Below are 12,667 nucleotides of genomic sequence, written 5' to 3' on the forward strand. Positions count from 1 at the left end.
TTTGCTTCCTTGGTTTAGAACCTTTGGCCTGAAAATCCTCTTCGTACGCTCAGCTTTGGAAAGTCTTTCCTGGATTCTGCACTATTTATTCTTTCTCACTCAACGTCTCAAGACCTGGAGTTATTCTTTGCCATGGCTTGGGCCTTATGGTCAAACAGAAACAGAATTGTGCACAAGGAAGATAGCCTCTCCCCACTTCAGGTTTGGCATATGGCAAAAAACACTGTGGATGACTACTCATGCTATACCAATTGGAAGCTCGGCCTAACAAGACCAGCCCTCTCTAAATGGATTCCGCCCCCTCTTGGATCCCACAAAGTGAATGTTGACGGTGCATCTTCAGATCAGGAAAATCACTCTAGTGTGGGAGTTGTAATTAGGGACTGCAAGGGCCAAGTTGTGGCTGCCCTTAGCTTGCCACTTCAAGCTTATTATTCTGCTGAGCTTACAGAAATTTTTGCACTTGAGCAAGGTGTCCTCCTCGCTCAAGAACTACAGCTGCCTTGGGTTATAATTGAGTCTGACTCTCTGGCAGCCATTTAAACACTCAATGAAAAGGCTACGGGAAGCACCTTCGGGCACCTTATTCAGGGAATTCTTTGGGTATGTGATTCGTTTGAGTCTTATCATTTTAAGCACTTAAGTAGAAGCTATAATGCAGTAGCTCATGAACTTGCTCAATATGCTAGAAGATCTGGAAACTACCAAATTTGGAAAGGAGCTGCTCCCTCCTTTGTCTTACCGTTTCTGCTTACTGATATGATGTACTGAACTTGTTTCTCTTCCCTGCTTAGCAGGTCTCATTGTATTGACAGTTATTGTTTTAATGAAATGTTATTCCCTTTCAAAAAAAAAAAAAGCAAACAAAATGTTTTTGGGACCATATGAAGGAAAAATTCTGGTTTTGTATCTCATACAAAACACATAGCGGAAGCAACGAACAAGGATCTATTTCATTCATAGTTGATAACGTGCACTATGTAAATTTCAGAATTTAAGAACAAGATAGCGTACCTTGGTGTGGAGAAATTCAAAACCAAGATTGGAAGCACTTGGGAACACTTTTAATCTCTTCAAAATAAAAATTCTATATGTTTCTCCCTTTATAACTAACTGATTATCTAATTGGGCTGACCTATTGGGCCTTTCCAATTGGGCTTTAGTATGTGGCTTGGAGTGGGACCAAAAGGGACCAATAAGACACTAGCTCCAATGGGCCTTGGGCTTTTCCGTCAACTCTTGACAAGTCCAAAGTTACCATTAATTATATTTAATACCACTATATAAATATAATTGCACTCTAGGCCTTATTAATAAATTATATCCCAAGACTTTATTATACACGTAACCCCTTCATAAAATATTCGTAGTAACACAAAGTCATAAATGTAGACTGCCACTTTGTAAATTACTACATCTTATCCTTGAGTACCCGGTTTAATTCTTTAAAGTTATTCATTATATATTTATGAAATCCAATTTCATAAATATATATACTTTAGTAATTTCTTACTAAAGTGGTTAGGCCTAACTCTCTGAATAACTGAAACCATTAAACTTATCTCAAGGGAATATTTTATATCTCCATCAAGAGACTATGAATTCCATCTTGAGAATATATGTTCTATTAACACTAAATGTGGCTGCCCAACATACTGAGGTTTTGACCGTCACTTCAAGTCTCACTCCTGATATATCAAAGCAACCTACACTTCATGATCAGGTCCATTATTCTCTCAGGATTAAGAGTTCATGCAAATAGAAGTCGTGAGATTTATTATTCATTTGACAGTCGTTAGGAAAATAATAAATCTCACAGCGGTCCTGTTCAATATATTTTAACTCTTAAAACATATCAACATATCAATTAGAAGTTTCCACTTCCATGATCAAGACAAATCATCTTAGTTGACACGTTATAGTGTTCGCAGATAAAATGCCCAATTTCATCACCGACTACGAACTATAAATTCTGAGTTTACAAAGAACTTGTAATTTACATCTTCTGTGACTTTTCACATAAATCACATACAATGCATCTCATGGACTATATGATAATGTCCCATATTTATGTTACTATTATTTTAGATAATAATAAAATAACTTTATCAACCACAATATTAAGTCATACATCATGTCGTACATAATGTCATACATAATATCATACATAACATCACACAATAGGATTTAAGGGCACTAATCCTAACACCATATATTTGGTGCGTAAACTTCGAATCATACCTTTTAAATATTCCATTGTTTGGAAGTGCCAAAGGATTCAAAACCAGTAAACCACCATAATCCCAATGGCTCAGGGAGCGGAATCCAATTGTTTGGGATGGTGTTAATAATTAGAAGTTTCTCTTCGTGATTTTGCTGGCTAATCAGTTTCAAATGTGCACTGAAGACATTGGAATTTCGACTTTGTGATTCGAAATTATGTATTAAAACTATTCCAAGCGCTAGAATTGTTTTGGCAGTTTCCAAATAAAATACATCGCTGGCCACAAGGCAAAACTCTCCATACTGAAGTGCCATAAAAAAGATCACATCTGATCCTACTAGATGCAGAAGTCTCAGCTGGGAATTCAGCAAGGGAACAACTTCAGAACCATTTCCCTCAAGTCCCAATATACAACGGCCAAATCCTTTCCTAAACTTTGTAAATGCCTCACTTACACTAGACTCCCTAGTCCAATAACTCTTTTTATATTTGTGTTACTAGCTAATTGAATTAGTCACAAAGAGATGGATTAAATATATTTTCTGTGAATTACACATAATTAGCCACAACATCTATATGTTCGGATGTTTAGTAGTAGTACCATGCACCTAAGTCGAATGGTTGAATAGAGTAGACTGTCACACACGATCAATATTGAAGTACTGAGGAGAAAAACAAATAATATAAGACACAAAATTCAAGGACTCGAACAATGTCTCTAATGGTGGATACACTAAGATGCTGTGACCTACAAGCTAAGAACTGAATTTAGTTAATTAATTTAATTAAAAACAACCTTAATAGTCCAAAACTAAACCAAACCAAACTGCACATTATCAGTCCTGTATTAACAGTAAACTGTCAAGCTCATCCATCATCGAGCTAACCCATGATCTTGAGATCAGAAATGCCGTCCATCAAACTGCATGGATTGGCCTGCTACTTGAATTGATGTTTGAACTTCCAGAGGCTGGATTTGCATGAAAGGCAGACTGCCTAGAAGATCCTTCAAGCAGCTTTAGTGAAAGAGAGGATGGACCAGCATGACCAATAGATTCTCCTAAGCTCAGTTTTGACATGCCAACCAGCTCATCAACATTGATTGGGCTCTTCAAATGTACTGCAGTTGGCTTGAGAACCCTATGTGTCTCCTCCTTCTTAGTTGCCTCTAGAGTGTTGTATCCTGACCAATATGGCAAAGGAAAGGGGAAGTATGGAGAGATATAAGCAGGATATACCACTGGGTAGCAAGGTTGTGAGCTCTCTGTCTTCGGAGGAATAGGATCTCCATCACTGGAGTTGATAGATTCCATCGATTCACATTCTTCGTCCAGGGCAGGAGGAGCAGGCAATGGAGGATTGCTCTGTGTTTCAGCCTGTGAGTCATTGACAGATAAGAAGTCAAGAGGTACCATCGGAGTGTCGGCTGACTGCAGACATATTAATAGGAATTATATCAGATACCTAGAAGGGAGTTTATAAAGATATATTTAAAAAAAATTTTATTAAAAAAAAGGAAAAAGAAAAAGAACTTCAACTTATAAAGATTTTGTTCAAGTGTGCATCACAAGTAAAAGGCAATAGTTGTCTCTAAAGACAGTCAAATAGCACAATCACACAAAGAATGGAGTTGGATTGGACCTGAGAATTGGAAGAGTTTGACAAGCTTTAACAACTCAATAATCCTATAACAAAATAAAGGTACACACATATTGTTTGCACAAAGCCAGTAAAAGATCATTTTAATAACCAGGGGAAAAGGGTATATCCTCACTTCCAGGACAAAAACCATTTAAAAACTGGCCCATCCATGTAATACGCCTTGCTGTGCCGTCTTAGTTCTCTGTTACTGATGCATGAAGGGTCGAAAAACCAACCAAAACTTATATGCCAGTAACAAATGACAGTGAGTGCATACCAGACAATGTTATCTACAGGCCTATAGAAGCTTCATGCAGCTTTTTTGTCTCCGCTTTCATGTTTAGTGAGTCAATGTATGCATGTGGATACAGTATACTAGTTTATAACATCAGATGGAAAGAAAGGAACTAACTTCATCTGATATAATATCAAACAGGCCGGAACGTCTCTTTCTCCGAGATACATTGGTTTGCCTGATGAAATATTTTTGAGCATGGCTGGCCACTTGAGTAGGTGTCCTTGATATAACATAATTGGGAGCTATTCCACGCCAATCACCTTTGCCAAGCTTCTGTAGTCCAAGTAATCCTATGTTCATCTTCAGTCCATGGAACACCTGCAGAACCAATAACTAGTCATTTTATAGACAAACGGGGCAAGTACAGTACAACCAACACATAGAGATAAGATTAAAAGCATCTCAAGAGGTCATAGCCTAAGAACCACAGATATGGACATGAATAAGAACACAACACTACAACAACACAGCAATTACTATATATATATATTGAATTTTTATTCTTTTTTTTTTTTTAATAATTTGATAGTTACAACAATGGGGGATAAGAGATTTGAATCCTGGATATCTCTGTTATAAACACTAAGAGGTGCCAGGGAATTAGAAAGTGAAACCGAAAGGAAATAAAAAGAATTTGGAGTGATGTGAGATCAAGACAACAATAGACACCTATAAGAGCTCGCATAATTTATAGCCACAACTGCTCCAAATGAGTGGTTAAGTAATTGGTAAACAGTAAGACAGCGATTAACGCCGATTGCTGTACCAGGCCAAGAGAGAGAGAGGTTGATCTAAAGGTCGACCCATTGAGTAAGAATTTGGAAGAAGCAACAGATCACATCCTTGCCATGCTTTAATCGAGTAGACAGCCATGTACTGGAAGAGGAAAAAAGAGATCAACAATGAACTTTAATCGGAACTGATCTAACTGTTCTGAGTGGATGGAGATCAAATGGGAGAGAGCAGATCACATGGCAAATCTGAGAAGTATCCTCTTTCTTCTCCTTGAGACTGTAAGATATTTACATTGACCTTCAATAAACTGCAACCTCAGTGGAGTTGAATCCTGACATGAGGAAATTTCTTCCTTAACAGTTTTCTGTGCCTTCAACAAACAGCAGATTTGGATGAAATGCTGGCTGGATCACAAGAATCGCAAGAACACATAAAAAATATCCAAAGACTGCTGGTCCCATCATCTTTTACTGCAAGACTATTCAAGTGGAAGGCTTGTAAAGCATACTTCTACAACCCTTAACCATAGAAATTTCTTCTCATAAACTAATACCACCTTCAATGAGTTTAGTTTTTACTTTTTATCATACCAAGCCACTTGTCACAATGCAGTCAGACTTTGGCTTGCACATGTGCCAAATTTTCTCATAAGCTCTACACTCTCTGCAATAGTAGACCCCGCAGTCCCAACAAAACCAAGTGAAGCACAGCTGCAAACAGCTTCCTCTATGAATAGAAGTACATCAGGTAATCTCTCAGAAGGGCAATGTTTTTTTAGTCCACCCATGCTCTCTGGAACAAATGCAAACCTCAGGCTATGCTTAGCAGCCACAACTTTTTTGGATGTTTTTATCACTAACTCTTCTTCTTCTCTCAGAAAATGCAGCTTAAAATGACGTGAATCGCTAGCCAAATCCCCCAAGTAACTTCCAGTCCAATTACCTTTGGGAAGATCAGTCATCACAAAAATATGAATAGGGAGTGGACACTCTCCCAAAGATTCTACTTTCTGTTTTAAACTCAGAAAAGTAGCTTTCCAATGATTCTTGAACTGCCCATCTAACAATCTGAGCTGTGCACAAAGAAAATGGGCATTTATGTTCTTATCAGCAAACTCCTTTCCTGCACTCAAAATTTCAGGGACAAAATGAAGAAATTCAATCTTTTTAATCAAAGACTGTATCCGCTGATCTCTTGGAGCTTCATGAATATCGATGTACAGCTCTGAACCTCTATATGGAGAGGTGAAAAGACTTCCAAATGCCAGCAGAGTGGCTGATTCAGCTGCAGAACTGGGTCCAAGAGTCTGATATACATCTCTTCGCCTCCTAACATATGAAATTTTCTTCTTCATCTTGAGCTTTTCATCAGGTTGGAATGAATCTAATACCCCATCCTTTTCACCAATTTGGTAAGTCCAAACTGTAGTCCTACAATCTTCACCTACTGCATGTACACATTTATCAACATTACCATTTAGCCCAGATAGTAGAGATCCACATTGCTTTAGGCTATCAAACAAAGACAACCGCTCATTTGATTCATTGAAACAATCGAAATCTTTCACCCCACACCATAGGGATGCAAAAACCCTGAAATCTATCGTTTGAATAACAGATGAAGACACTAACGACGAAATATCAATAATGTCAGCCATTGAGACATACCTGCAGCAAGAGGTTCATATAAAGCTATAATTTACAAAAGGATAATAAAAATAGGAAGCCATCCAATAATAAGATGCCAAACATGAAATTTGATAGCAAAAGGGAATGCCAAATAGACCCAAATTCTAGTTTTTCATAATACACAATTAAAACCAAGTTTAGACTCAAGTTGGTAACTTTTACTTAGATTTTAGAGAACAAAAACCGCTATTCCACAAAGCCTAATAAGACCATTGTCCTAGTAATGGAGACAGTTTCAACATTCATTCTCTCACCAACCAAACAAAAAAGTTGTTTGTATGCCACAATACAAACATGAAAATCAAAAGAAACCCAATAGAACCCACATTCTAATCTGATCAAATTCACACACTCACACAGAACGAGTGATCAAAGTGACTCACCTGCCAGTCCTGAGGAGCTCAACCACATGGTTCCAAACGTCAACCCGAATTTGATTGGGATCGGAAACCCGAAACTTGGGGCCGCTTCCGAGAGCAACAGCGTGGTGATCGAGAACCGGAGGAACAATCAAGGTCCGGTTGAGAATGGCGGCCATTAAGATAGCATTCTTGAACTCGGAAACCTGGTTGCTGAAGCCACTGTGGGGCGCGTACCAGAGGAATTTTTGGGCTAATTGGGAAATGGGGCATTGGGGGAATTGGGTTTTTGTAGAGGGTGAGATGTGGTAATTGGGGGTGAGGGAATGGTAGGAGAGGAAGAAGAGAAGAGTGAGGAGAGAGAGAGAGAGAGGAGAGGGGATCTGTGTGAGGGCTTTTTAAGGGGCCATGGTTTAGGAGTGGGTCTGTTGGAGTTGAGGAACTGGTTCATGGCTCACTGGTGGTGGCGGTGGGCAAAGATGGTGGATTTGGATTAAGATTACCTAGAGTTTCTAGGCTATTCTACCAAGTATATTTCATTAAATCCTAACCACTCTTTAATGATTTAATGGTCTAGATTCTGTCATGTCAACATTTCATTAATAATTATCTTAATTGTTTTGTTTATAACATTATTTTATTATTTTAAGAATATTATTAATAAAATACTGATATGACAAAATCTAAACCATTAAATCATTAAAGAGTAGTTAAGATTTAATGAACTCTACTTGGTAGAGTACCTAAGAACTCTAGAGGATCTGAATCCGGTGAATTTTGATCACTATTGCTAATGATCTAAGTTCCCACTCTATTTATTTTTGAAGTGAAAAAAGAAAAAAAAAAAAAAAATTTTTTTTTTTTTGAGAAACAGAAAAAATAAAAATCTCATAACACAATTCTATGTATCATATTGGGAGATGGTGGAGAAAAAAATACTGATTATATGTGAAATTAATAAATAGTCATTCACAATTAGATGCATCAAAAGTTGTGACAAAAAAAAAAAGTGTTCTTAAAACAGTTGCAATGTGTTCTTGTTTCAATGTGTTATATGTTTGATTATAATTTTTAATTTTATTTTTACCTATGGTGAGTTGTTTGTTGTGTCATAATGTACCTCTGGTTTTTAGTTAGATTCAATCCTACGTAGTTGTAGTAAAAAATGTGTTATTTTCCCGATGACACTTAAGTTCAATTATATGACTTTAGTCATATGGTAGAATATAATTAGAGAATTTAGATACAATATCTAAGGAGTCTATATAAGTTTTGTACAAAACCATAACTCCCTAAAAATATTCTCAAAGGCTAAAAAAAATTATTGCATCCCTTTAATTTTCCAAAAAAAAAAAAGAGAGGAGGGTTTCTATAAAGTCCTTATTAGTATTTTCAAATTTATAAAAATAAGCATAGATATTATCAAATAGGCTATTCTTCTGTCCTACTTTTCCTGCTCCACTCTATACTCCACTAATAAAAACTTGTCACGTGTTCACCTAATTAATTAAATACTATTATTAATTAATAACAGTAGTATTAATAAATCAATAATGATAATATTTAATTAATTAGGTAAACACGTGGCAAGTTTTTATTGGTGGAGTATAGAATGGAGCAGGAAAAGTGGGACAGAAGATTTGGACTCATTCTTATATACTACATCTAGGTGTGGACCATGTGGTATCTAATATCTATTATCTATTAAAATTTGAATCGTTTATAGCTTAGCCTTTTATTTATATTTATAAAAGGAACGGTGGAAATTAAAACACCCAAAAATACATAATTATGATTTTATTTTTTGTAGATTGGATTTGGAATGTATAAAGTATGTCTTGCATAGACGTGCACTAAATCACACATCAATATAAACTATTTAAATGATTATAAGGAACATTAAATATTTTTATGATTAACACCAATAGACATTTATTTATATATAAAATAATGGATTCAGATCCTCTAGAGTTTCTAGGGTACTCTACCAGTAGAGTTCATTAAATCCTAACCACTCTTTAATGATTTAATGGTTTAGATTCGCATTGCATTTCATTAATAATATTCTTGAAATAATAAAATAATGTTGTAAACAAAACAATTAAGATGATTGTTTATGAAATTCCGACATGGCAAAATCTAGACCATTAAATCATTAAAGTGGTTGATTTAATGAACTCTTTAAATGCGCAAACTTAGATGATCGAATCCTAAAATAATTGGAGATGGGAAGATTCAAACACGAGTTTTCCCTGTACAAAAACAAGGCTTCACAAAAGGCTAATAGAATTTCTATGTCCTCAAATCTAAGATACTAAAATAATCAAACGTCATTGTAGTACTCATCATTGAGTTCTCAATGAATCCATCTGTCATAATTTGTTCTTGGCTTTACATCTATGAGCTGACCATGTTAAGTGCCTAATCTATCACCTTCAAACATCCCATGATAGTTTGGAAGATCTAGAATTATCATCTTATTTTAGATTTCAATAAAACCTATCGGATTTGAACAATACCAATTTAAATATCTCAGAAAAAGGTACTTAAGAGTTAAAATTGACAATTAAACTTATTTTATCAAGTTGGTTTTCATGCATAAAAATGAGCATGTAACTGTCAGGAAGGAACTAACATGCAAATAACAAAACCAAAAGCTTATATCAATTTCTTGTTTTTCTTGGGTTATCAGTATATCAAGCCTTTTCAATTAAAATGATCTATTTTCTTTAAACATCAAAATAGTTCCAAATAGGAGACAAAAATCAAAACCAACAATAGCTCTTAATGGTGAACATAAATCAAATTTCAACACAAACTGTGTAAATGGTCTAATTCAAAACCTCAATTGTAGAAGCAACTTTGTTTCAAGTATAAAGTTCATAATTAAACCATAGTACAAAATATTCTAAACACTCATATCACCAACCACCTATGGAAAAGCAAAATAAACAACAAAACAAACACTTGTGTGGAGGCAGACAGAGAACACCTGGAAGATAATAAGTCATACTGTCTGATTCATCACATCATTTTAAGCTAAAATTCCATGGTAAACTCAAATCAAATCTCCAATAATCATAAACAAGAAGAATGTCACATTTTTTATCAGATCGATTTAAGCAGAGAAGTTCTGAAATTCAGAATGTTTTTGATTTCTATAAATTTAGCAGAGACAATTGCTCTTCAATAGAACAACCAACATGACAAGATGAACGACAGGAGGAAGGAATGAGAATAAGACCAAGGCACCGCTGTTCCATTGGAGAAGTAGAGGAGCGTCGGGTGCTACGGTACTCCACAGCATCTTGGAGAATGATGTTTCCTTGCTTGTCTATGCAGTGGAAGGTGCCCAAGAAAAATCTTCCATCTCTAATTCCCACCAACATTCGGCGAAACAGCAGTTTCCTTACACGAGCTACAAGATCTGAACTGTTTGAGTTTGGCCCATCAGAACTCTCAGCCTGAATCAAGGATTTCTCTGGCTCTAGTTCCATAACCGTGCACTTGAATCTATAACTATTTCTGACAAATAAACAGAAAAAGAAATTGTAACTCTGTTGCTTGCTGATAAGCCAAGTTAATTAACTAAATAAAAACAAGCTTAAGCTTGTTTCACAAAATCACTACTGGTAATGTCCAGCCCTGGAAGCTACTTTCATGGAAGGTTACAAAATACTCAATTGACAAGTTCTATTAGTGACTAGGATTATTGAAGAAAGAAAGGTTCCCCTTTCTAATATTTAAGAAACAGATTTTTATATTTTGCTCCTCATAAACCATCCTTACAGCATGAGAAGTAAAAATTAAGTGTCAATTTAAAAATAAGTGCCAACCAATAAAACATTCATAAGAGATATAGTGGCTGATAGAAGCTGAAAAAATGTTGGCCCTATAGAAATAAAGCCCACCAAGAGGCTGCATGAGAATCAGCTAGGCTGAAGTAGTATTATATCAAAAAAGGAAGATTTGATTTTCAATTCAACAAAGATATATATCGCCTTCATTTTATCAACCACTTACAGGAGACAAGGGAATAGGGAATTCCTTGAGAGATTCCAAATATATAGAGGACTGCCAATGTGTATGCAAAAAGCCATTGAACCCCAAGTAGCATAAATTGATTCAGGTAAGAATGACTAACTCAGTAGTGGAGTAGTAAAGTTGTTGGCATGTAGAAAAGGGTCCAGTACGCATCATAGAGCAAGAATTGGCATGTTTTTCGTTTTGGCAAGAACAAAATGCTCTAGTAGCAGGGGACTTTTAGTGATCAAGTTGCTGTTTCTATTTCTTAGATCCCTTTATGAGTAAAGTAGTATCCCCTTTTCTTCATTCTGGGACTTTTGTATCATTTTAAACTCTAGATTTTGGTCCTAATTTTTTTTTTTTCATTTAATCTTTCTTATGGAATTTCTCTTATTTACTTCCCATGTACTTGGGCAACACCTTTGTTGCACTTTTTGATGAATTCTATTACATCTATAAAAATAAATTAAGAAAGAAAGTACACCCAACTCCTCTGTAGACAGATACTTTGTTGTTAGTAACTATGGAGAATAAGAACAAGAAAATAAATTTCATACGGAACTCATAATACATTAAATCCTAGATTTTTAACTTTGGCATCTGAAAAAGAAATTCACTAAAAAAAATTGACATTGGTTCCTATTTCAACTCTAAACAGATAAATGAAAAGATCGAATTTGAAGTAAATACAAAAAATAAATAAAAAATAAATAAAATAAAAAAAGAAGAAGAAGAAGAGGAAACTGGAAATTGTTTACTTTGATAATATAGACAGCGACAAACAGCTCAACAAGGCCAGTTTTTTGGTATCATCAAGGATTCAAGGCAAGCATGGTCTTACCTCACACAAGGATAAGGCCAGTTCAAAGTAGAATGGTGAGTGCTTCAATTAGACCAAACAGATGCTATAAATTCCTGAAAAATGCAAAATAAATTGCTAGACTAGATCAGGCATTTTTCACCAAGTATAATAGATTGGGTCTTAGCCCAGTAATTGCACCAGCAACAACAATCCAAAAAGGCTAAGAAAGATAATTATCAGTAAGTAGTACCGGAAGGAAGGAAGGAAAATTGGAGAGGCTTTGGATTGCTCCGGAGACTCTTGCCGTTAAACTGGCCCCAAAGAATCTATCTGGGATTGAACATAAAGCCTCCAAATCATTTGTGAAAGGCCGACGAGTTGAATCCAAAACACACAGGCTGGCAGCGGCGGAGAGCAACTCTGGTAAGGAGAAAGAAAGCACAGATTGATTTGGGGCGAAGAAGATCACGTCTGGAATTGTTTCAAACGGAACTGAAGGTGGGTTGGGTTGATTATGGCTGGAACGTGGGCCTCATGGTAAGTGGGGGATTAGCTGGTCCAAGGTTCTTGAGGTGGACTCTTCGGTTGGCCATGTTCCAAACCCAGAGCCCATTAACAATAATAATAAGCCCAAACAAAAACCTGTTTTTAAGTGGCAGCCCAGACCATCCCAGCCCATTATCCCTTCCATTTTGGCACAAAATCAGACCCACCCACACGCTAAGAACATTCTCATCATGTATTGCATACCAAATGCCATTTTCACACATAAAAACCTACATTTTTTCTATTTTAACACACCATTTTACAATACATCATTTAACAGATATTCTATTCTTCCCTTCAACACATTAAAATAATATATACAACATATTAAAATAATCTAAAATAACT

General features: G+C 35.8%; 2 protein-coding genes and 1 pseudogene across 3 annotated transcripts; all 3 read right to left on the bottom strand.

Moving 5' to 3' along the window:
* Positions 1 to 3,141: 3,141 nt before the first annotated feature.
* On the bottom strand, positions 3,142 to 4,463 carry LOC142635433 (transcription factor KUA1-like). The gene is made up of 2 exons (XM_075809587.1): positions 4,278 to 4,463; positions 3,142 to 3,654 (listed from the first exon to the last, which is right to left on the bottom strand). Exons 1-2 carry the CDS (start codon positions 4,461 to 4,463, stop codon positions 3,142 to 3,144), a joined length of 699 nt encoding a protein of 232 aa, XP_075665702.1.
* LOC142633527 (O-fucosyltransferase 30-like) lies at positions 3,464 to 7,433 on the bottom strand (annotated as a pseudogene).
* Positions 7,434 to 9,768: 2,335 nt separating this feature from the next.
* LOC142633798 (uncharacterized) lies at positions 9,769 to 12,235 on the bottom strand. Of its 2 annotated transcripts, none has more exons than XM_075808047.1 (3): positions 12,024 to 12,235; positions 11,813 to 11,886; positions 9,769 to 10,464 (listed from the first exon to the last, which is right to left on the bottom strand). In XM_075808047.1, the coding sequence occupies exon 3, from the start codon at positions 10,440 to 10,442 to the stop codon at positions 10,104 to 10,106; it is 339 nt and encodes a 112-aa protein (XP_075664162.1). In that variant the 5' UTR covers positions 10,443 to 10,464; positions 11,813 to 11,886; positions 12,024 to 12,235; the 3' UTR covers positions 9,769 to 10,103. The 2 variants fall into 2 exon arrangements, with proteins under 2 accessions (XP_075664162.1, XP_075664161.1); XM_075808046.1 differs by having other exon boundaries at positions 9,769 to 10,470.
* Between the last annotated feature and the right edge of the window lie 432 nt (positions 12,236 to 12,667).

Source organism: Castanea sativa, chromosome 5 (genome assembly GCF_040712315.1).
Source record: "Castanea sativa cultivar Marrone di Chiusa Pesio chromosome 5, ASM4071231v1".
NCBI classification, from domain to species: domain Eukaryota; kingdom Viridiplantae; phylum Streptophyta; class Magnoliopsida; order Fagales; family Fagaceae; genus Castanea; species Castanea sativa.